This window comes from Accipiter gentilis, chromosome 29 (assembly GCF_929443795.1).
Source record: "Accipiter gentilis chromosome 29, bAccGen1.1, whole genome shotgun sequence".
NCBI lineage: Eukaryota > Metazoa > Chordata > Aves > Accipitriformes > Accipitridae > Astur > Astur gentilis.
The window spans coordinates 19,361,702-19,384,221 of record NC_064908.1 but is presented as its reverse complement, the minus strand read 5'-3'; the positions used below and the strand labels follow the sequence as shown (position 1 = coordinate 19,384,221).

Sequence of the window (22,520 nt, the reverse complement as noted above, 5' to 3'; positions counted from 1 at the left end):
ACTCACTAAGACAAGAATTGAGACTGCAAATTTTATAAGCATTCCAGACTTCTTATTAACCTGGAGTTGAACTGCTGCCAGTTAACAGTGCAAGGTCACATCTTCCATTCCCCAATTTGCAGTCCCCGTTTTGGAAGTACCTTCTTGTTCCAACACTTGGTATCAAATATTTGTTCCTTTCTCACTTAAAAATAACAACTGCCCGTGAATTCATCCTGAGAATGACTTCAGCTGGAGAGAGTTCTTCTTCCTTTAAGCTTGCCTGAGGCTTAAATGAGAAAGTCTTCTTTCAGTTACAGTTCTTAATACATTCTTGGGTTTTAAAATACCCACCCTTAGAGTTCATAGTAGTTGCTTCATCATAAAATGATCCCTGCCTTCTAAGAGAGAGACTGTCTATTATGAAGAGCTCCAACATGTGTGCTGAATAGCATCAAGGGGAATTTTGTTGGCAAAATGCAAAATTAGGACTTGAATAACCTCGGAAATTCGTATCTCTGTAAAATGACTAAATCAGTGCTAAAGTTCATTTTTGTCTGCCTTCATATGACCTGCCTCAGCTGGGTCATCAGATGTATTTTGAATATTAATAACTCCTAGACCTGACAGATGACTGGGTGGCTTTATGGGAAAGCAGCCTTGAGCCAGGAGAGCAGGTCACCATTAGAGGAGTTCAGTAGCAGGCCCATTTTTTCCCAGCTGATTCCCTTTTCTGAAGCTCAGTATCTAGTTTCTGCACAGAGTGTTCAGCAGGATCCAAAAACATTGCAACTGTCCTGGTTTTCCTCTGAGGGCAGCTCCTTGGGAGCACGTTTTTTGTACCATGGATCAGTGGAGTTCACTAACAGAAAAAATATCTTGTGGGGCAGGAGTGAAGCCTTTGTGGAGACTGCAGTTTTTCCTTCTGTCCTTTGTAAGAAATAACAAGTAACAAAGGCCTGCTCAAAAGCATCACTACAGCTGTTTCTGTTGCCTAGTGACACTGATCTTAAAGTTCTCATCTTCCCCAAAAACACAGGGTGACTCCCACTTCTGGACACTGAGTAAAAGCCATCCAGCCCTGGCTGAGCCCATTTGTCTCTTTATGAACATTATTGCTACTGAATGGAGCAGCTGCACATTATGCTTCCCTCTTGCAGCACCTTTGTCATTACCATTTATTTGTCAGTGATTACGTTTTCATTAAGGTGTGTTTGTTTATTTTGTTTGTGCTCTACTTCCTTCATAAATCAGACATAATATGGGGAAGTAATTTTCAGGGTTTCTATGACATTGAAGTTCACCCTGCCTCCAGCGAGTCTGGTGCTATGTAGCTGTGAGATAACCTGGGTAGCATTTGAAGCCATTAGCAATTTATAGTGAATGCAAGCACGAAAACCTCTGATGATGCAGAACGAGGTAAAGGCTTTATTGGCCAGATTATGGGGTGGCTGAATTGCTCAAACAATGTACCTAGCACAAACGAGCCCATTGAATGTGTGCACTCTATACCTAGTTATTATTTAATTGTTTTCTACATACTTAATTTGATATTACAACATGTTTGCTTTCTCACGCATTACTTATTTTGCTTGTTATTTTTTAATTTTGAGGAAAGTAGACTATCATTACCTAAATATATGACCCAATGTAATACCATGTTTAATGATTAAATTTAATTGCAAGTTTTATGTATGTAAGGCACTTTAGAACACCAGAAAGAAATGCAAATGTCTGTGTAAGCACTAGGTTCTTAATAAGAACGGATCTTATGATAAAAAAAGAATTTGTAATTGTATCTATTAGAACTGTGTTTTAAAAAGTAGTATAAGCAGAAAAATAAATAATTTGTAATTAAAAATTACTGGATTGGCACAAATTGTAGCTGTTTTAAGGAGACTGGCAGAAATCCAGATTTTAAAATGTGGTAAGAGATTATTTCTTTTCATCTCAGGACTGCAGAAGAAAAACGTGAAAGTTATGTGAAATTAAATCATTGAGCATGGATATCAGCACATTTAAGAAAAAAAAAATCAAAGTAGCTGTAATTTATATTCAGGATGAGATTCAGTGAAGTGTGTCGTGCAGACAGAGTGCACATTAGCATCATAATAAAACCTGGCTTGGAGAGGGGGTCGAGGAGAACTGACTGCTTCCATTGCTTTGAAGTTTTATTTTTATAAAGTGTTTTTTTAACCCCTGTGGCAGCAAAACTGTAATGGGATCAAAACCTCTCCTGCTGCTCTATGTGGGATGGCCTGCAGCAAGGTGACTCCTGGTTATTAATCTCCCATGCTCAGGTATATGACAGATGGTTTACAGTGCCAGTAGCAAAAAGGAAAAGAAAAAAGGTCTGAATCCGATTAATCATCGATCTGGAAGAATATAATAAGCACAAGGGAGAGGGGGAGAGGGAGAAGATGTGCTGTGATGCTGCTTCTGATTCTCAGCACAGGCAGCCCAACTGTGCGAAGGAAAGGGAGGCTGGCAGCGGCTGCGGAGAAGCGTCGCTGGCAGTGCTGGGCGCTGCTGCTGCTGCTTTTGTCCATTCTTGTAGCTAAATCCTTCCAAACCGACCAAGCATGCCCTAAAAAACCCCAGAATTCTTAATGGACATTAAACAATGTAACAAAGTAAAACTAATTTAGAATAGGTCAGCTACTAATTTGTGAGTGTCTGTCCCCTATCCGTTCAATACAAATAAAAACTACAACTCATACCAACACTGTTTCTGTAAATGTTTTGGTTGAAGTGTTAAAGTCTGCTTTATTTCTCTAATTTTAGATGTGATCCTGACCTGCAGATTAAGAATTGGGGTGTATTTATATACCTATTTGGGTGACTAAAGTGAAAATTAAATTGTATGAACACCTACATACGATAAAACTGTTTTGAAACATCCAACTTGGCACTGAGAGCTTCAGGTTTTTGGTTTGATACAGGTCCTCTCCTTCCCCCAAAGCCATTGTACTCTCACTGTCAGAGAGAGTTTGGGTTTGAGTAAAGGATGCTTTTTAATTTTGTCAAAGACGTTTGATCTATCTTTTCTGGCACAGCAGCTTCCCTAGCATGTAACATGGTTCTTGGCAGAAAGCTGATAGATTGTGATCGTGGGGTTTGGTGCTCTTCAGGGCTCTGGTGCGGCGGGTGGTAGAAATTAGTCAACTCCGACGGCTGAAGGGGCTGTACGCTCAAATACTTTGTCACTAGCCCTTACCTTGCCTTGGCCAAGTGTTCTGCGTGCTGCTAGACACCAGCTGAAGTTAGGGAAGAGTTGGTTTGCGCAGCCACTCTCCCTGGCTGCTGAGGAGCAGCTCCCTGAGCACCTCCGGAAAGGGTTTCTGTTTTCTGGACAGGCAGCGCAGGCAGCAAAGCTGCGGGAAGGAGCGTCCAGAGGCAGCACGGGGCCGTGAACCTGGGCAGGTACCAGCCTATGAGTTTATTGCCCTTGACATCTCCTCGCTGTTTCTTCCCCCACCTCCTCTCACCAGTAATTCTGCTGCATTTTTTAGTGCAGCTGATGAAATTGGTCCGAGATGCAAACATCTCTTGTGAAAGGGCAAGGGAGCCTGGAGTCCTGGTGCAAAGTGACCAGAGTCACCTTGTCTCACACTGGCAGAGCTGTACAGGCATTGTTCGTGTTTTAACAGTATTCAGATGCAATTCTGCCAGCATCTAAAAGCCACAAATAAAAGCAAACTTTCTTAAATATATTCGTTTCAACAGGACAAGAGAGCTCAGAAAGAAAGCAGCTGGTCCTGGAAAATAAGGTCAGTATTTATCGCCTTTAAATGTTTTGAGACATTTACGCTAGTTGTCTATCTAAAATACAACGATAAGTGAACATGTGCTAAAGATCCACAAACAAGCCTTCCTCCCTGAGATGTTATGTGCTCTGTCTTTGCTGTCTGTCCTTTTTTTGTCCCGTTTTCTATCTGCTACTTCTCGAACTGCGTAGGACAAACGAGCAGGCATGGCCCAGGTGGATTTGGCTCTTCCCACAGGTAGCGGCTCTCTGGTCGGTCGGTTTTGTGCGTCACCTTGGCTGCAGCCTGGTCTGGTTTCTGTGATACACCCTTCAGATCAGGAAGGTACATGTACCAAGTCTGAGTCATCTCTGTGTCTGATTTTAATCTTCAAGAAGTACTATAAATAGGAGTTGAAAAAACACTTGTCAGGTAGGTTGTGTTGCCTCTGGGAAATGTTTTGGTTTGGAAACAGCAGCCTACTGCAGAGACGGCAGCCAGAAACAAGCGTTTTTTCAGGAGGGCATAATTCTGCACTGGGAGAGAGGAGTGTAAAATCACCTGGGTTTGTTCACATTTAATGATGTTCCAATACAAACAACAAAATTTGGCCACAGAATGCAAATGCACAAGGAAATGCAGACAGCTGCTCGGCGAGAGCAGGAATGAAATCACGGGATGAGCTTAATGCGGGCATTTAATCGTGGTGCTGACCTGGGCGCCAGGCAGTAAGGAACAAGATTTAGAAAAGTTTATACTGATATTTTTTTTTAGGGCCAAATCTACCTCTTCTTTCTAAAATGTTCAAAATATGCCTTTGCTGAAAATCTAAACAAATGTTGCTGTGCAATCGCTGGCGTGACTCACGCCGCAAAGGGGCCTGCTGGGGTGGGCTCGGGGGAATCCGGGTGACTTATTCAGATGGGGGACTGCTTATTTGTGCCACCATAGGGTTTAAATAACTTTCCGTCATGGATCTTGATCAGGTGCAGGGCTGGAGGGGTACGGGCTGCCCAGAGAGGGAAACCCCGGAGCAGTTGCAGCCCGGCTGCAACCTCTGCCCTTCCCTCTAACCGGAGGGACCACTTTACATGAAAAAGCATTGCAGACAATTGATCTTACTTGTACGGTCCGCTGCGGTCAGCAATAACCTCCTGCTCAGTGAATCATCGCTTAAGAGGTCGCACAACCACAGACAGATGTTTTCATTGTTGCTGCTCATGCCACACAAACACAGGCAGCACCGTCCTCCCATCCGCATCCATCCCCGCGTGGGCAAGCTGCAGCTGGGCTCCCCGGAGGCACTTGTTTAAAAAATCAAAGGACGTCCTATGAGCTGTGTTTACCAGGAGCTCAAACAGAGGGTAAGTCTGGCAGCGCTCGCCTCTGCGCCATCCCCAGAGCTCACGGTGCTGGGGGATGCTTGGAGCCCTTGCCCCAGTTGGGTGATGCTGGTGGATGCACCAGACTAAACACCCAGTTTAGATGCAAACCGCTGTCTTCTACCTTGGATGTGGCTGCGCACTGTGATGGAGAAGCTGGTGAGGATGCGAGCAATTTCTACAAACTGCCATGGCTGAAAGACTAGCAAGGAAAACACAAGGGCTCGGCAGTGCTGGGCTGGGGGAAGCTCCATGTGCGGGGCTGTGGGTCCCCAGGCTCGTGGAGGAGGAGGTTTCAGTAGCGTGATGGAGGCTGTGCCTGGGGTTGGTATGTGTTGGTCCTACAAAGAAACAATTTCAAAGCCTTTTCTGCTAGCAGAAGGGTGAGGTGCAGGAGGAAGATGCTTTGCTGTCCTGGACACTGCCATGTGGGAGCTGGTGGCGCAGCTGGAAGAGATGTCAGGTTTGCCAGTGTTGGCTCAGCTGAGCTCGTTCCTGGTGAGACATTCCTCCTTGGTGGCAGAGAGCATCTCAGCAGCTCTCTGTGTGCCTGATGGGCTCTTGTGTGCTTATCGGTTGGTACCAAAACAGCGCTGGCAGCCTTCGATAGCTACAAACAAAAGCAGGATGTTTGTGGTCTAACTGAAACGAGCCGAGCTTGTGCCTTTAGCCAGATGGTGAAGGATGCTCAAGGCTGGAGCAGCTAAGCGCAGGGCAAGGGCTGTCAAACGCTTATTTTGGAAGTGCTCCAGCTGGCTGGAGACACGGGGCACGTGGATCCCAGTGTGGATTCGTGACACGCTGACAGTCTTTGGACTGCGTTGCTCCGCGTTTGCTGCTGTTTGCCTTTTTTTTTGAGCGTTGCGTTGCTGGCTGAGCGAGGGAAGAGCAGCGAGGTTGTGGTCCTCGGCATGTGTCGGGGGGGATGTTGGTCACAGCACAGGGTACAGCCAGTGGCGGGGCAGACCCTGCGGGGACAGACCCCCACCACTGCCATGTAACAAGCTGTCGGCGGGTGTTCATCATTTTGGTACCTGGGCACAGCATCACCACCGCGCGCTGGCTTCCCACCCTGAGGGGAAGGGAAGGGGAAAGCTGGGGAAAGGGAACTGTGGGATGGGAAAGGACCGTGTCCTCCTCATGCCTTACTGCTCAGCACTTCTGCACTACACGGTGCTGCGAGCTGCACAGGAGCGGTAGGACTGGGCTCTCTACGTGCTGGGATGGCTGGGCAGGACACAGGCAGGGCAGGGCCAAGCCAGGTGAGCACGCACCAGGCAAACCTGCCTGCTGGGCCTTCCTGGGCTGGGCCTGCCTCTCTGCCTCCTTGCGTACCATTAGGAAACAAAAATCCAGATGATATCCTGGTAAAACCATCTCGTTTCTGAAGGGTTAAAGAGAGCGAGAAGGCTCTTGCCTTGGGAGTCTGCACTTGCAGATGTTCCCTTGCTATGACATCCTCCTAATGAATCCCTGCCAAGGCACCAGCTCTTTAAATCTCCCTGGTTTCTAATTCCTGTAACACCTCCCTATAACTGGTTTTATTATTGCTTGGAAGTGCCTCACAACCCCCTCTTGATGAATTGGGATCATGACATACTTGGTTGATCAGGGATAAAAAAATCAGCTGGTGCGACCAGAAATGATTGAAACTTCCAGGGCAGAAGGTGGGACATCACAGGATTGTCACCCCGTCCCCAAATGGCCAACACTCCCATCCATCCTCATCCCCCTCCTAGGGAATGGCAGCAGAGAGTATGGAGGGGGCTGTGTCTACCTGGATATATCTACCTGGAGATACCACATCTGTTGGCCTCACCCTGCCTGCCCCATACCTCACGTGCTGCCTGGTCCCAGATTTTGGGGCAGCATCCCGGACCAGGGCTCCCTGCCCTCTCCTCTCCTGTGGCTTTGTGTGACGGGCAGAGGAGCAGCCGGCAGTGCCCGTGGGGGCGTCAGGGTGGAGAACCCCATCAGGAGGGTCTAGCTGGGAGCAGTGCAGCCACCACGCCGGCTGGAAGTCCTGCCAGGACGGAGTGGGAGCCCAGGAGCGGTCCCTTCCTCCGGCTCAGCACAGGAGGAAAATGCAGCCACCTGCTCTCCTACAGACTGTGGCTATTTCATGCCTACAAAATACCTGGCCAGCAAGATTTAGATGTGGATAGATTTTATGTGATAGAAATACATAATGTTGGATGTAAGCACTGTGTTATCAGCATCGGAGCAGTGCAGCACAGGGCAGCGGGGTGGTAGTGGCCGGAGGGCAGTGTAGATCAAACCTTCACAGGAGACTCGGGCTCAGAGCCCCCCCGCATCGAAGCACCTCCTAAGGAGCAGGGTCACTCCGTTTATTCCTCGTGATGCAGCCGGCAATGACACAGCCTGCTCCGGCTGCATGGCCCGGCTGTGTCCCAGCGGGTACCCCAGTCCTCCAGCAATGCTCCAGGAACTTCTCCTCTCCCCCAGCTCCTGCTGCCTCCCGAGCGTCCTGCCCTCTTGCAGGGCCTGGTGCTGGTGAGACAAAGCTTGGAAACTGGCTGGAGGAAATGAGAGAAGTTTTTTGAAATCATTTATTATTTTAAATGTCCATTTTCCTGGAGGTGAACCGGGATCTGATGGGGATCAAGGCTAGTGACAGTGGCTGCCAGCTACCACGTCATTATGTCGGCGAGGGCTGACATCTGCGTGCGTTTCTGGAGCGGGACAGAAGCGGGGTCTGTGTGCCTTGGGAATGCCGTTTGCTGAGCTATTAATGCAGGGAAGGGTAATGATCGTAGGATGGAAGAGATTTCATCACCGTGTTTGCACAGAGGTAGCATCTGCTCCGAGCAGCTCAGCGTGGGTGGCCGGCAAGTACGCGCCAGGGTCCTAGCCAGCAGGTGGGAGACGCAGGAGGTCTGGGAGGTCTCATCTGATGCTTCTCCTCTGGTCTTCTCCCGCAGAAACATTGCTTTGGTTCCTTCTTCTTGGCTGTGTCTCAGCTATGCCCGTGTGCTGGGCAGGCTCGGGAGGACGATCCGGAGTGGCCGCAGGAGAAGCGGAACAGGACAGATTCCTACTGCAAGCTCAGCCACCGCTGGGCCACCGTGACCACCTACAGCGTGTCCTCCCCGTCCGTCTGCGCGCTGCCACCTGCCTCCTCTGGCTCCCTTGGGGAGCTCAGTGCCTCAACCGGGTGCAGCAGAGGAGGAAGGACTGCAAGGGCTCCCTGGGCTCTGTGATGCTCCATCCGGAGCGGGGAAGCCCTGCGGAAGCGGGATTGCTGGTGGACTGGTGCTGGAAAGCAGCGGGAGCGGAGGGTGACAAAGCACAGGGGAGTTCAGAGCGTCCCAGGGAGGTGGGTGTCCCCCGGGGAACCCCAAAGCTGGCTTAGTGCAAGGTATTCACTAGCAAGAGAACCGGGTCTGCTGAGGACAGCCACGCTCCTGAGGCACTTGAGCTTTTCACAGAGCTGCTACCAGCCTCTCCTCGAGGGCTGGTGTGGAGGATGCCCAGGATGGGACCATCTTCTGTCCTGCTCCTGCTCGGCACAGGGGTGGGCAAGTCCCCGTGTCCTCGTCACTCCCTGTGGGAAGGAACGGGATATTCAGTGCCAGGCTGGGAGCTCGGCTCAGCCAGCGCCTGGGCAAGGATTGTCTCTACCTGGGCAGGCTGTCCTGGTACTAGAGCTCAGCAGATGATCCACCGCTCCGAGGGCTGCCACGTTCCACAGCATCTGGCACATGAAACGCCACATATGGGCACTTCTTCACGTTGAGGCACACGAGCTTCTCAAGCGATGCTGTCTTAACTATGTCAAAGCCAGTTGCTCCACCGAATGTACTGGGTTTCCAGTACTCTGGAGAGCAGATGGGGTTTCCAAGAAGCCCCTTCAGGGAAAACGGAGCTCCGATCTCCACCATGCTTTCCCCAAAAATACCATTGGGTTGGGGTTTCTCAAGCAGCAAGCCCGGATAAAACTCCAGAGCATCAATGTCTCCATACAGCTCTTCCAGCTCTGCCGCCTTCTCTTCCTCTCCTGCACCAAGCGAATGTCAGAGTGCTTTAGCAAGGGAATCGCACCGGGTAAGGACTGGCCTTGCTGTGGGTAATGGGAACGTGGCAGCTCCCACAACCCAAGCAGCAGCGAGCCCAGCTCCCAGGCCAGGCACTGCCCTCCGGACCACTCGTCCAGCCCCGTAGGAGGAAGGACCCCTGCAACCAAGGCATCAGCCCTGTCTGCCCTCGTGCGAGGGTCACGACCAGGCAAGGCTTGGATGGGCAGGACCGGCTGCTCTGCTGGGCAAGCCCAGCGGCTGGGGGTCAACTCGTGGTCTCGTGCCCTCCCTGCGGACGCAGAGCATCTGCACTGCCCCAGCGAAGCCCCGAGAGCTCCTGCGGCAGCACTGCAGCCCTACCTGTTAGCTCCTGGAAGGACTTGTAGGGCTTCATGCCAAACCTCTTCCGATACTCGTTAAACGGCTGTAGCCTCAGCTGCCGGGATTCCTTGATGACCCCAACGGCCACGTTCAAGACATTGGCATTGATGGTTTGTCCCCCACCGATCTGGAGGGCGAGAACACAAGGAGGAGCACACATAAGGCACAAGGCGGCACCAGCATTTGCTCCAGGGGAGCCACCACACTAAAGCTTCCGTGTCCTGGGCACGGTGTCATGCAGACCAGCATGACATCGTCATCGCAGCAGCAAGAAGAGGAGGAATCACTGGACAGTGCCAAAACAGCTGCGGAACAGCTTGGGCTAAAGTCAACCCTGTTCGCAGGGCAGGTCAGGGAACACTGCAGACCAGCACATCATCGCAGCAACAAGAAGAGGAGGAATCACTAGAGAGTGTCAAAACAGCTGTAGAGCAGCTTGGGCTAAAGTCAACCCATTCACAACCCTCTTCCCCGTCAGGGAACAGTGCAGGGGAAGCCCCAGATGGACGGTGATGCACTGGCCTGGGAGGAGAGGAGAGATCGCAGGGGCTTGGGGTCAGGGAGAACACAAACACCCAAAGAGCAGCGGGTCTGTGCCTCAGTCTTGTTTTGCACAAGCAAAGAGGGTGAGAAATGTAGATGTAATCGCTTGGAATAAAACATCCATGTGATGGCAGCAAAGAACAGTGCCAGCCAAGCTGCTCCTACGCCCAGGCTGCTCCACAGCCCGGTCTGGGCCAGGAGATTCCTCCCAGTTTACGGCAGGCTCCAGGCATCACCGCAATGTTTCCTACAGAGTCTGAGAACAAGCAAACGGGGCTGCCAAGGCCAGCCTTGCTACGATGCGTGTGGGGAGGACTTGCAACATGCCTGTCAGACATGTGTGACATGCGACCCACTGCCCAAAGTGGCTGTTCGTCACTGCCGTAACGGCACTGCCTTCCCGGTACCGCGAGCATCCCTCCCGGAGTCCCACAGCCCCGGCACTGGCAGGGAGGGGAGAGCAGGACCTTACCCTTCCTGCAATCTGCTTGGAAAAGGATTCCACCAGCGCCTCCACGCCGTAGTCCAGGAGCATGGAGGTGTTGTAGAGGAACTGCTCGTAGTTGTACTCTTCCCCTTGGATGATGAAGGAGTCGGGCATCAGCCCATGCCAGTGATAGAGCTGGTTGAACTCCACCGCGATGCGATTCCGGTACTGGAACTGCGTCCCAAACAGCAGCTCGGGGTCAAACTTGAGGCTGAGGAAGTACCCACTGAGGTGCTGGACGTAGTCTTCAATGACGATCTTAATGGTCTCCCCTGGGCAGGAGGCGAGAGAAGCAGCCGTCAGCTGGCAGCAGCCAGAGCTACCGGCTCTGTACCCAGATGATGTTACCCACCTGCTATGGCAGCGCATCCCAGCACCCATTCACCACCCGGGACCTTTCTGACTACGGGCTTGTTGAGTTGGTTGGGAATTTTTCAGTGAATTATTTTTTCACCAGCAAAGGTCAGTCTGCCAAAACCGAAATAGTTCCTGAGGAAGCTGACCTTGATAGGCTTCTTAGAGATAATGTGGTGACATGGCTTTTTTCTGGATTTTGGTCAAAAATGACTCGTCATGAGATTATAGTAAATTTATAATGAACATTAAAATGAAATAATTCAAAATTATGACAAACTTATTCAAAATTAATTTTGTTGATGGACCAAAGGCAATTTTTGCTCTATGGACCAAAACCAACAATCCCCAGAAGGCTGCCAGAGAAACTCCTCCAGCCTCTAAAGCCACCCTAGCCACCACCCTCAAACGGAGACCAACTAACATCCAAGTCCTTGGGGCTTGCCCGGGCAGGCGGGACATGGGGCTCCACAGTGCCTGTGCCACACGGCACCGCCGGTCCTCACCGATGAGGATGAGACGAGCCGTCTGGAAGAGCTGCTCGTCGCTCCAGGTGGGATGCTCCCGTTTCAGTATGTCACAGACGCGGTTGTGCTCGCGCAGCCAGAGCGTGGCGTACATGCAGAGCCCCGGCAGAAGCCCAAACACCTCCTGGCCCATCGCCAGCTGCTTCTCCTTGGGGATGGTGGACGGGTAGACCATGTGAACTGGAGCATCGGTGACCGTGGGGGGGTACACCTCTCCATTCACCACCTTGGGGAAACAAGAATGGGATGGCAGAAAGGGAAGAGGGGAGAAAAACCACCCTGGTGAAAGCCTGCCCGGCTGGGACCTGCCTCCCTACGGGCACCACGGCCGCTCTCCTGCAAGCGGTGAGCGGGACAGAAACATCTCCCTCGTACAGACCCAACTGTGGAACACCTGCTCCATCAGAGCAGCTACACCCCAAAGCTCGTCCCTTTGACGTGGCACCTCCGGCCAGCAGCCACGTGGGCATCAGGGCTGGGGTCTCCCAGAAGCTGCCAGAAGGACATGGGCTTCAAACAACCCTGGCTCACAGGGCTGAGAGATATTTCAGTCACACCTGGAATTTCAGCTTCCCATCTCTGAAGAGTCGCAGCTGGTGCTGCCGCTGCAGGTTGTCCCCATACAAGTGCCCGAGGTCCACCTGCCAAAAAAGCACAGCATCAAGGCTGCTCCGAAAGACCATTCGCGCACGGGTCCCCCTCCTCTCTCCCCGCATGCCCCCCGCTCCAGCACCCCTCACCCCATGCCCCAGCGCCTTGGTGAAGCCGCGTCCCATCTTCCCAGACGTCTTGAAGAACTGGTGGGTGAAATGCTGGGCGAAGAAGGCAAACATCAGGTTGGTGCCTTGGGGATCGGCTTCAAACTTCTGCCGCAGCAGGAACCTCTCTGCCAGGACCTGAGGGTCGGGGAGCTGCTGCTTCCCTGCAAAGGATGGAGGTTGAGGGCAGATGCCCTGTGCCGACCCGGCTGGGTACCGGTGCTGGCCGCGGGGCTGTCGTCAAGCGTCGCTGTGTCTGCTGCAGCACCAGGCACCGACTCATGGGCATAGACACCTTACAGCCCTCTTACACAGGCCACGACATGCCCCAGCAGCTCAACCTGAACTGTCCTGGCAGCGTTTCGGATGCCATCAAGCTCCTCCTGCCCGCGGGGCCAGCTTAAGCAGGACAGTGGCAGTCCATGGCACTGCCAGCGGTGCCTTGCAGATGTGCCCATGGCAGTGAAAGCTCAGGCATGGGTGGGTGGGAAAAACCGATGCCGCGCCGGGTATGGACCCAGGGTGCTGCTCCAGCGACTCAGCCCCACACTCGGCACGGTGCGGTGCCGGTCCCCCACGGGCGAGCCGTGTACCTTTGGTCCCCATGGGCGTCGGGCAGTTGTCTGGCACGGGCGGGAGGACACGGGTGTAATAGCTGACGTTGGAGTAAGCTTCCCAGCTGATGTAGCCGTAGTCAGAGTTGAAGGTGGGGGGGCTGGGGATGAGATTGGCACGAACTGAAAGAAGAGATGGGGGTCACCACTGTGGGGCCCGGGGCATGGGGCAGCACCTCACAGACTCTGCCCCTGGCCCCTGCCTGCCCACTCAGTGCTGTCAGACACCCTCCTCTGACACCCCAAAACCCAGAAAGGTACTGGCACCGGAGGCACGCAGACGTCCCGGGCTTTGCTCCGAGCCTTTTAAAGGCTGCAATCCCCTGCAGAAGAGGAGGGCTCCTGCTAATGCACTGAGCGGATTCTTGGATGATGAATGACAACCACATAGAAACGGTAAAACCAACAGCTGGAGCCTTGCAAACGTGTCGCTATGGCTCCAAGAGCTGGAACCTAAATATTTATGCAAAATGATGAATGTGGGGACATGAGTAACAAGGGCCACGTTTCCACAGGCTGCTTTCCGTGAGGCTGCTTAAGAGCCCTTTGGTCTGGGGAGCATGGTGTGCTGAGACCTGCGTGTGTTTTCCAGCTGGCCGGCAGCCCGGTGCACATCCGGGGACACACATTCGGGGACACACGTTTGGGGACACACGTTTGGGGACACACAGGCAGCCTGGCCCGCCAACCCCCTGCGCCCTGCTGCTGCCTGGCCGGGCAGCCTCCTCTGGGCAGGGTGATGGGATGACAACATCCCTGGGTGTCCCCGTGAGGTTATTCAAGCCCAGCGTCCACCATGCCCGTGGGAGCTGCTCAGCATCGCTCCAGCCACGCCACCCCCGCCATCACCTCCTGCCGATGCCCAGAGGGTCCCCGGCTCCTGGTGCACCCCAAGATCCGCTCCAACCCCTCACCTGTAAGCACGAGCCTCATGAGCGTGTCCCTGATGAAGGTGCTGTTGATAATGTCCCAAAACCACCTGAAGTGGGTCAGGATGAAGTGGTAGAAGGCAGGACTGGGCTTCAGCATGTTGTGGAGGCGCGTCCAGAGCTCGGCTGGGGGAGACAGACCAGGCAAACCGCTCACCCCGCTAACGAAGCCTGCTAACGACCCCAGCCCACCCGTGCTGTCACCGCCGGTGAGAGCATGTGCTGCAGGTGCAGCATGTCACCCCGGGACCCACGGGTGCCACAGGTCCTCCAAGCAAGAGGGACTTACGGGAGGTGCAGTTGGCCCCGAAGTATCCCGTCCGCGTGCAGTCGCACTCGTACCCTCCCAGGCCGACCCTCACACACACCCCTTGGTGCTGGCAGGGGAAATAACAACAGGGATCCACTGCGGAGAGAGAGGGAGAGAGACATCACCATCCAGCCACAGTGTCACCGTGTCCGGTGGCTCCCTGCTGCTCGCAGGGTGACGTTGACCCGGACACAGCCGAGCCGGGTCCAGCTCAAGGGGATGCACCCCGGGGGGGTCACCCTGAGACGAGGTGCTTTGATGCCAGCCACCTCCGTGAACCCAGCCCCCAAGCCTGGTGTCAACGACGAGCTGCGGGGAGACAGCAGACGGGTGCTGCAGGAGCCGAGCACGGTCCTGGCTATTGCAACATCATGCCTGCAGTAGATACTACTGCTCAGCTTTTCTTTCATCTGCCTGGTGAGATATTTTGGGCAGGAGCATCGCTTCGGCACCGTCCCTCCTTCCTTGGGGAAGTCAGCCTCGTCTGAAACACCCGGGATCGCCAAAGGAACGACCCGCACCCCGTGGCCACGCACCGATGGGTGCTGCGAGCCCTGGCCCCAGCTCGGGCTGTTGCTGCCGAGCCCGTGCCCTGCCCCGTGCCCCATGAAACTGTGGGGCCATGTCACAGTGGTGTCCCGCACAGCCGGAGCCGTAGCCTCATGCACGGGCGGCTGCTGTGCCCCCCCCTCGAGCCCCAGCGCAGGATAAAACAGTGCAAACACGACACCAGTGTTAATAATAATGGCAACTGTCAGGACTGAAGTTTGCTTTGGCAAGCGGCTCCTCTGCCCTCGCCGCTCCAAGCGGATGAAAAGGGCCAACCGCTGGGCTCCCACCCGGCCCCTTCCTCCGCCGCCTTTGTGCCCCCGCCTGCAGGCGTGAGATAAGGGCCCCTTCCCGCTGGCCCCACTGCGGTGCGATCCCGTGGGACAGAGGGAGACACCCCCCCCCCGCCCCCCGACATAAAGCAGCTCCCAGCTCTGGGGCAGCGCTAGGCACCCGTCGGCACCAAGCCCCTCCGACCCACCCTGAGGCGGGCAGCACTTTGTAACTTCACCATTTGCAGCCCCTCCAAGAGCTGCAAAACTCAGGGGAGAAAGAGAACCGAGAACCGGGGTGGCCGGAGACCCCTCTGCCTTTCATCAGCCCAGGGACTGGGCTGGAAGTTTGGATGTCCCTTGCCCCAGCTGCCTCCTGAAAGCCGCACCAGTGGCAACCTCAACCTCACCAAGCTGGGTCGGTCCCCGCAGACCTGGGATGGAGCCTTTGTGCCGGGAGAGTACAAGTGCCAAGAGCCAAGACCTCCTGGAGCACACCCGGCGGAGGGTTTCGGTGCCCATCGGCAGGATGGCAGTCACCAGCCCCACTGGGACCCACAGCGCTCGGGGACAGGGGTGCCACCGACACTCAGTGCTCAGCTCCAGTGCCACCAGCTGTGGGGACGGGCAGCACGCCCTGAGCACCAGAAGGGACTGAGAGCCGTTCCCAGTGCGCCCAGCGTCACGGCTGCTGAAGGAAGGTCTCCCAGGTCCGTCGGCTGCTCTGTGTGGTCCATGAGCTCACCAGCCCCCTGCCAGACCTGGTTCAGATTCTTCTGGAATTTGGGAATAGGTTCCAACGCCAGGGCGGAGGGACGGGCACGCAGAATAGAAACCACGTTTTTTCCACAGGAAATTAACATCTTTGAAAAATAAAGCTAATTTTGCAAAGTTGCTCAGGCTCCCAGCTGGCCACACGTGCAGGACAGGGGCTGCCTGGGAGCCCAGGGCTTGGCCGGCAGCTCTGCCCCGGCTGTGCTCAGCCCTGTGACCCCAAATCCCTCATGTCACGGGGGCCTGCTTGCAAAGATGCATTCAGCTCCCAGCTCTTCCGTCAGACTCCCTTTCATCTCGGATCTTTTCATGTATCCAGACGGGAGGCAGCAGGCAGTTTCTTACTTATCTCAGAGAAATTAAGGTCAGACCACCCGTTCGGTTTTTTGCAAGACGGGAATTTTTGCAAAGGGGGCCATGTTGCAGCACAGCTGGAGCATCCTGGAGGCTATTCCTGCGTCGGTAGCTCTGCACTCGACTCTGCCGTAAACTTTGCAAGCACCTAAGAGAGCAGCCCTGTGCCATGCCTGGTGCAACTCAGGGGGATTTGGGGCTGCCCGTGGGCACCGCAGCCACGGGGCCGGGAGGATGCTCCATGCCGCGGGCTCCGGCACGGCAGGTCGTGTCCTGCCCCATCCCTCCTGCTGACGTGGGGAGTCAGAAGTTCACGTTAGCGGGGCCGCTTTGTCGAGGTTCTCCCTAGCACGGGGCTCGATGGCACGTCATGGCCGAGCGCTCCTCCAAGGCGGGTTTGGCTGCGCGCTGGGCTTGGCCGAGCTGCCTCCTCCCACGGTTCACATCGGTGTCAGCGCCGCGGGGTCCCGGAGGTGGGGTGGGAGTGGCATGTTCCAGCCAAAAGGGTGGGAGGGGGACAGAGCGTGTCCTGGCCCGTGACAGCAACCCCTTCGCGTCCTTTCGGGAGCCTCCCTCCCGCAGTGGCTCCGTGCCTCTCCCCACCCCGGCCAGGAATTCCGTGCCGGCTCTGCCAGGACGGCTCCAGGTGTGGGGAAAGCTGCTGCCAGCCTCCACGCTGGAGCACGGCCCGCTCCGTGACGGCAGAGCTGGTGAACATGCTCCATCACTGCTGAAAAATGCCAGATTTTGGGGACAACATCCGCTCTGTGAACCGCAGTCAAAGCAACCTGGGGTGAATCACAGGCAGGCTGGAGCCGGGCTTGCTCGATGGCACACGGCTCCGCAGCCGCAGGCTTTGAAGACGATGAGAGCCTCATGCACTTGTTTTTCTGATTCAGGGAGGTTTCCTCAGGCCCACGAGCTGTTCACAGCACACGCAGTGCAGCCAGATTGTCATCTGCAACCACTTCTGGCGGCACCATGAGCAAGAGCAGCGTGCCAGGGCCGCAGCTGCACGCCACATGGGGCTCGGCGATCCTCCTCCCTGCACCTGAGCCAAGCTGCCGGCCCCACGAACGGGCTGCGGGTGGGCAGCCGGGCTGGCTGGAGTGGGCGATGCAGCCCCAGGGCTCTTGGAGTGGCAGTGGGCTCCCCTTTGCAGCCCGGGTTGAAGCTCCGTGAGCCCCGTTGCGGAGGGGCTGTGCTGGGAGGAGGCAGTCGACAGTGGGCTATGGAAACAGGCATGAATCAGAAGCGGCTCTGCCAGAGGTCCCTGCCTGCCCTCGCTCAGCAGGGTCTGTGCCCGACCTGCCCCGTGGTTGGAGCTCGGGCGGACGGTGATGTTGAGGTGCTGCCACATCTCCCATCTGCCAGAGGGTGAAATGGCGCGAGCTGTGGAATAGCTGTGGAGAGGACGGGAAGGTTTATTTTGCAAAAACACTTGTACAAAACTACACCCCTGAAGGCAAGCCGGCAGCCAAGGGCAATATCTGCAGGGGAAAACAGAGAAACACCATGGGACTAGCTTGGCTCTGCTCGCAGCCAGAGGAAAAGCCTACAGAGAGCAAACATCATGGCTTGGAGCCAAGGTGCAACCAGCAAGGAGTCAAGTAGAAGTGCTCTAAGCAGCAAACACCAAGTGAGCAGGCGATCCCAGCCTCAGCCCAACATCCTGTTATTTGGTCTTCGAGAGCAGATCCGAGGGCAAGATTAGGGCTGTGGTCCTCCTGGCTCAGTGTTGCAAAGGAGCAGGAGCCCGGCCGCTCTGCTGACAGCACCTTGGGGCACAACGCAGTTCCCCTAATTTCTCAATCAGATATCTCCCCTCCTTAATTAAGGCTTGGAAGAGAGCTGTTCTTTCATGTATATCCCAGGTATCTTTATTTTTTCCCCCACGTAGTGAAATTTCCTTTGATCCTGGCGTGCAGCAGTCAGCTCCAGGGGTTCGTCACAGCTGCACCATCCCAGCGTGCGCCTGTCCCAGCTGCTTCAGGCATCTGGGTCCCCAGGCCCTGTCCTGTGCCCGGCAGGAAAAACGGATGCTGCTCCTGGCTGTCCTCAGCCCCCAGGAGGAGCTTTGCAGGGAGATGAGACCCGTGCCGGGAGATGGCCAAGCCAGAGGGGGGACCGCAGAGGCTGTCCCTTGCTTGTCCCCACCACCCGCGGTCCAGCCCAGCGGGTGACAACCAGGTCCATCCCATGGGATCCCTCCTGTCGTGCAGATGTGCCCGACGGCCCCGCATAGCAGGGTGCCTGCTGTAGCGCTCGCTCCTGCTGCTCCTGCTCTGTCCCTCCAGCCCGAGGCCAAGAAGCCCAGAGGGCTGCAGGGTGGCTTGGCCACGCTGGGGGCACCCAGCCAGCCCCACTGTCTCCAGCGAGTGGACCTGCCACCTCCTGCCAGGTCGCACCCCGACTCCCGGAGTCCCCCGCAGAGCAGGCACAGCAGCGGCCTCAGAGCAAACCCTGGGTCGTGTTCCCCCTTTTGGACACATACGCTGCCAAAACGGGGAAGTCCCCACCTCAGGGTCATTGCTTTTGCACAGGACAAGCCGCTCCAGGACAGGGAAGTCTCCCCTTTCCCGGTAGGACGGCTGCGGGGAGGAGGCACGGGCGGTGGGGAGGGCAACATGCCGCACTCCGGCACCCGGCTCTGCCTGCTCAGCCCAAACCTGCTCGGTTCGGGTCGCTTCTCCCGCAGTCCCGCTCCCCCTGCAATGGGGGGGTGCCTGGTCAGCTCCGCACGCTCAGCCTATGCAAATTTTGGGGGGGGTCATGGGTTTGGACACGTTGCTTCCCACAGCGATGGGTAAACCCGGGCAGGCTGCTGGAGATGGGGTCACCATCAGCCACCGTTTGCAATGCGGGCGGCCAGAGCCCCGCTGAGGGATGCAGCCCAGGTGCCTGGGCTGGTTTTGCTGAGAATGTTACTTTAGTAAGGAACTGTAAAACCTGAAAAGCGCCCCGAGCTTCTCGCTGGGGTGGTGTTTTTCTGCAGTGAGGAAGGTCATTTCAGAGAAGAGGGCCTGGAGTCAATGCTCTATTAAGGACCTGGAGGAAACCACACTGTAGGGGCTGCGGATGGAGCTGATGGGATTTGAGATGTGGTTTTATTTCACAACACGCTCTGCGGATGCCTGCCATAAGCAGCGTGACTCCTTGACATCCCCAAGCGCACAGGCAGCCCGAGCCCACCGCGGCTGTGCCGGCGTGAGGTGAACTGCTGCGGCACATGGGCACGGGAACAAAACGACGGCTGAGGCCACCGGACCCATCCTTGCTGCTCCCAGCCCTCCATCCTCACCCCCAGACTGCGGTTTCACCTGGTGTGTGGTTGGGGAGTGCGGGGAAAGGCCCTGGCTGCCAGCATTCACGGATATTGCCCCTCTTTCTTTCGAGAAGCCCCGTCCCAGCTGGGAGGCCGCGGGGAGCAACCGGGTGCTGCCCCTCAGCCCGGTGTCGGGGCCACCCCGGGGTGGCCGCGGTCCCGTCCTGCCCCGGGGTCTCGCGGGCCGGCGGTGGGCTTGGCGGGAGCCCAGCTCTGTCGTGCGGCCGCGGCCGCGCTCGGGCGGCCTCGACGGCTCGTCCGGCCCCTGTGTGTGGTCCCCGCGCGGCCGCGGCGGGAGGTAGAGGGGAAGTTTGTATTTTTTCACGGACGATTTCGCTCTCCGGTCAGGCGTGATGCCCAAACCCACGCAGCTCCGGGACCCGCGGGGGCTCTGACCCCGGGCGCTGCCCTCGGGGGTCCCGGCCGGCGGTGCCACGGCTCCGGCCGGCCTCCCCCTGCCCCTGCCCTCCGCTCCGGGGCTTCTCTTCCAGACCCCACGGCCGGGTCCCGGCAGCGGCGGGGCGAGGACCAGCCCGGGGCGATGGGCTCCAGCCCGGCCCCGGGGACCCGGCGGAGCCCGGAGCCGTCCCGCAGCGCCGGGCAGGGGGGGCTTGGGGCAATCGCCCCCACCTCTCCCGGCCACCGCCCCGCGTCCCCCGCGCCTCCGGGGGTCCGACACCCCGGGGATGGACCCTCCGGGACCGCGTCCCGCTGCAGCCCCCGGTACCGGATCTCCCGGCGCCGGGCTCCCCCTCGCTCCCCGGGTCCCCCCCCTCCGGTACCGGATCCCACCCCCCCCCCCCCTCCCGTCGCTGTCGTCCGTCCCCCCGCCCGGTGCCGGATCCCACCCCGGTGCGGGATGTTACCGCTTCCCCCACCCCCCGCCCCGGTGCCGGCTCTCCCTCCCTCCCGGTGCCGGCCCCCGCCCCACGTACCGGAGCCGTCGGTCGCGGCGCTCCCGGGGGCGCAGAGCAGCACGACGTGGGCGAGGAGCAGCCGCAGCCCGGCCCGGCGCAGCCCCGCGGCCGGAGGGGCCCGGGCCCGGTACCCACCGCCCATGGCGAGAGGCAGCTCCGCCGCGTCCCGCCGCCCGCTCCCGGCCCGGCCCCGCCGCCCCCGCCCCGGCCGCGCCTCCTCCCGCCCCCGATGGGACGGGGCCGCCTCCGACAACCCGGCCCCCCTGCCGGGGGCTCTGCCCCGAGCCCCGAGTCCCCCAGGAGCCCCCTGCCCATCCCCAGGTCCGCCCGTCTTCCTCCTCCCAGTCCGCACCTCCCCGAGCATCTCCGTACCCATCTCCTGGTCCCCACGTCCCCCTGCATCCCCATGCCCTGGTCCCCTGATCCCCACGTCCCCATATCCCCCTGCATCCCCATGCCCTGGTCCCCTGATCCCCACGTCCCCCTGCATCCCCGTGCCCTGATCCCCACGTCCCTACATCCCCTTGCATCCCCATGCCCTGGTCCCCTGATCCCCATGTCCCCACATCCCCCTGCATCCCCATGCCCTGGTCCCCTGGTCCCCATGTCCCCACATCCCCCTGCATCCCTATGCCCTGGTCCCCACATCCCCACATCCCCCTGTATCCCAATGCACTGGTCCCCTGGTCCCCACGTCCCCACATCCCCCTGCATCCCCATGCCCTGGTCCCCATGTCCCCACATCCCCCTGCATCCCCATGCCCTGGTCCCCACATCCCCACATCCCCCTGTATCCCAATGCACTGGTCCCCTGGTCCCCACATCCCCACATCCCCCTGCATCCCCATGCCCTGGTCCCCTGATCCCCACATCCCCCTGCATCCCCATGCCCTGGTCCCCTGGTCCCCACGTCCCCACATCCCCCTGCATCCCCATGCCCTGGTCCCCTGATCCCCACGTCCCCACATCCCCCTGCATCCCCGTGCCCCGGTCCCCACGTCCCCCTGCATCGCCCATGCCCTGGTCTCCATGTCCCCCTGGTCCTCATATCCCCCAGCACCCCCATGCCCTGGTCCCCATGTCCCCCAGCATCCCTATGCCCTGACCATCATCCCCCTGCCCATTTCCTGATGCACAAGCCCCCCTGCCTGGGTCCCCAAGCCCTGGGGCACCCCGTTACAGCTCCGGCAGCAGCACCCTCCCCGCAGCGTGGCCGTGGGCTGTGGGCCCGGCTAAGATCCCTCTGACCCACTGCGGGAGGCTGCCCCAGCAGTGCTGCCCAGCTGGCGCCAGGACCTGGGCCGGCCACGGCTGCCAACAACCAGAAAAGCTGAGTTTATCAGCGAAACCATCGCCGGGTGTTTCCTGCCTGGCTGCTTTGCCCCCCAGCGCCAGCCTGCTGATGGGGACAGGATCTGGCCAGCCCAGCCCAGGCAGGCACCAGCCACCCCACAGGGGAGCGCGTTGGACTGGGAGAGGCTCTGCGTGTGGCTGGGGCGGCCGAGAGCGCGACGGGCTGCTGACCGTGCTGGGCTAGCCTTAGGGGATGTCCCTGAGCCTGGTGGCACCCAGAGCCCAGGGGCTGTGGCTGCTCACGCTTTCCCGTGCTGCTCTGCGGCAGCGGCAGAGACCCCGGCACGGGCCTGAGTGTGTTTCAAGATTATCTCGGGTTTTGCCGTCACCTCCTTGCAGAGCGGCAGGAAGCCCCGGCAGGGCTGGGGGGTGCGCGGTTCCTGCGCGGTTCCTGCGCTCTGCATAGAAAGCAGCTTTGCGGTGGGGACAGGGTGGGAGCGGGGCTGCAGGACTGGGACTTGTGCTGCGGGGCTTTGCTGGGTTTCAGCAGCAGGGAGGGAGCATCCCCACAGGGCAAGCTGGCTTTGCAGGTGTCCAAAAAAAGAACAAGGGCCTCAGGTCCAGCTTCAGCAGGCAAACGCATCAGCTGGGACACAAGCATGAGCTCAGCGGGCTCTTGATGCGCTCTCATAAGGTGGGGACACTGGCTGCCTCCCAGTGACGAATAAGTGCTGGAAACGAGGGGGAGGTTTTGCCGTACACATGCAGTTGGTGTGGTCAGCGTGTGCTGGGGCCAGGGCTGCTCCTGCCTGCGGGCAGAGCCGTCCTGGCCGGGCATTGCGTGCCCGGCTGCTCGCCCCGTCCTCTGGCCGCCGAGACAAAGAGCAGCTGAGCTGCAGGGATGGGCACCGAATATAAAGCCGTGGCAGGTCGGCGGTTCAGCGCAGAGGGACGGATTGCAGTAGGGTGTCGGGGTGGTTTCAACAGGA

The 22,520-nt window shown here is 57.5% G+C and overlaps 1 protein-coding gene across 4 annotated transcripts; it reads right to left on the bottom strand.

Moving 5' to 3' along the window:
- Window positions 1–1,704: 1,704 nt before the first annotated feature.
- On the bottom strand, window positions 1,705–20,427 carry PTGS1 (prostaglandin-endoperoxide synthase 1). Of its 4 annotated transcripts, none has more exons than XR_007510067.1 (12): window positions 20,257–20,427; window positions 14,027–14,143; window positions 13,723–13,863; window positions 12,788–12,931; window positions 12,177–12,358; window positions 11,994–12,077; window positions 11,416–11,662; window positions 10,541–10,827; window positions 9,505–9,652; window positions 8,750–9,125; window positions 3,197–8,672; window positions 1,705–2,566 (listed from the first exon to the last, which is right to left on the bottom strand). XR_007510067.1 is itself a non-coding variant. In XM_049833338.1 (11 exons), the coding sequence occupies exons 1-10, from the start codon at window positions 20,378–20,380 to the stop codon at window positions 8,770–8,772; spliced, it is 1,830 nt and encodes a 609-aa protein (XP_049689295.1). In that variant the 5' UTR covers window positions 20,381–20,427; the 3' UTR covers window positions 1,705–8,672; window positions 8,750–8,769. The 4 variants fall into 4 exon arrangements, 2 of the variants coding, with proteins under 2 accessions (XP_049689295.1, XP_049689296.1); XR_007510066.1 differs by having other exon boundaries at window positions 1,705–4,261; window positions 4,848–8,672; XM_049833338.1 differs by having other exon boundaries at window positions 1,705–8,672.
- Between the last annotated feature and the right edge of the window lie 2,093 nt (window positions 20,428–22,520).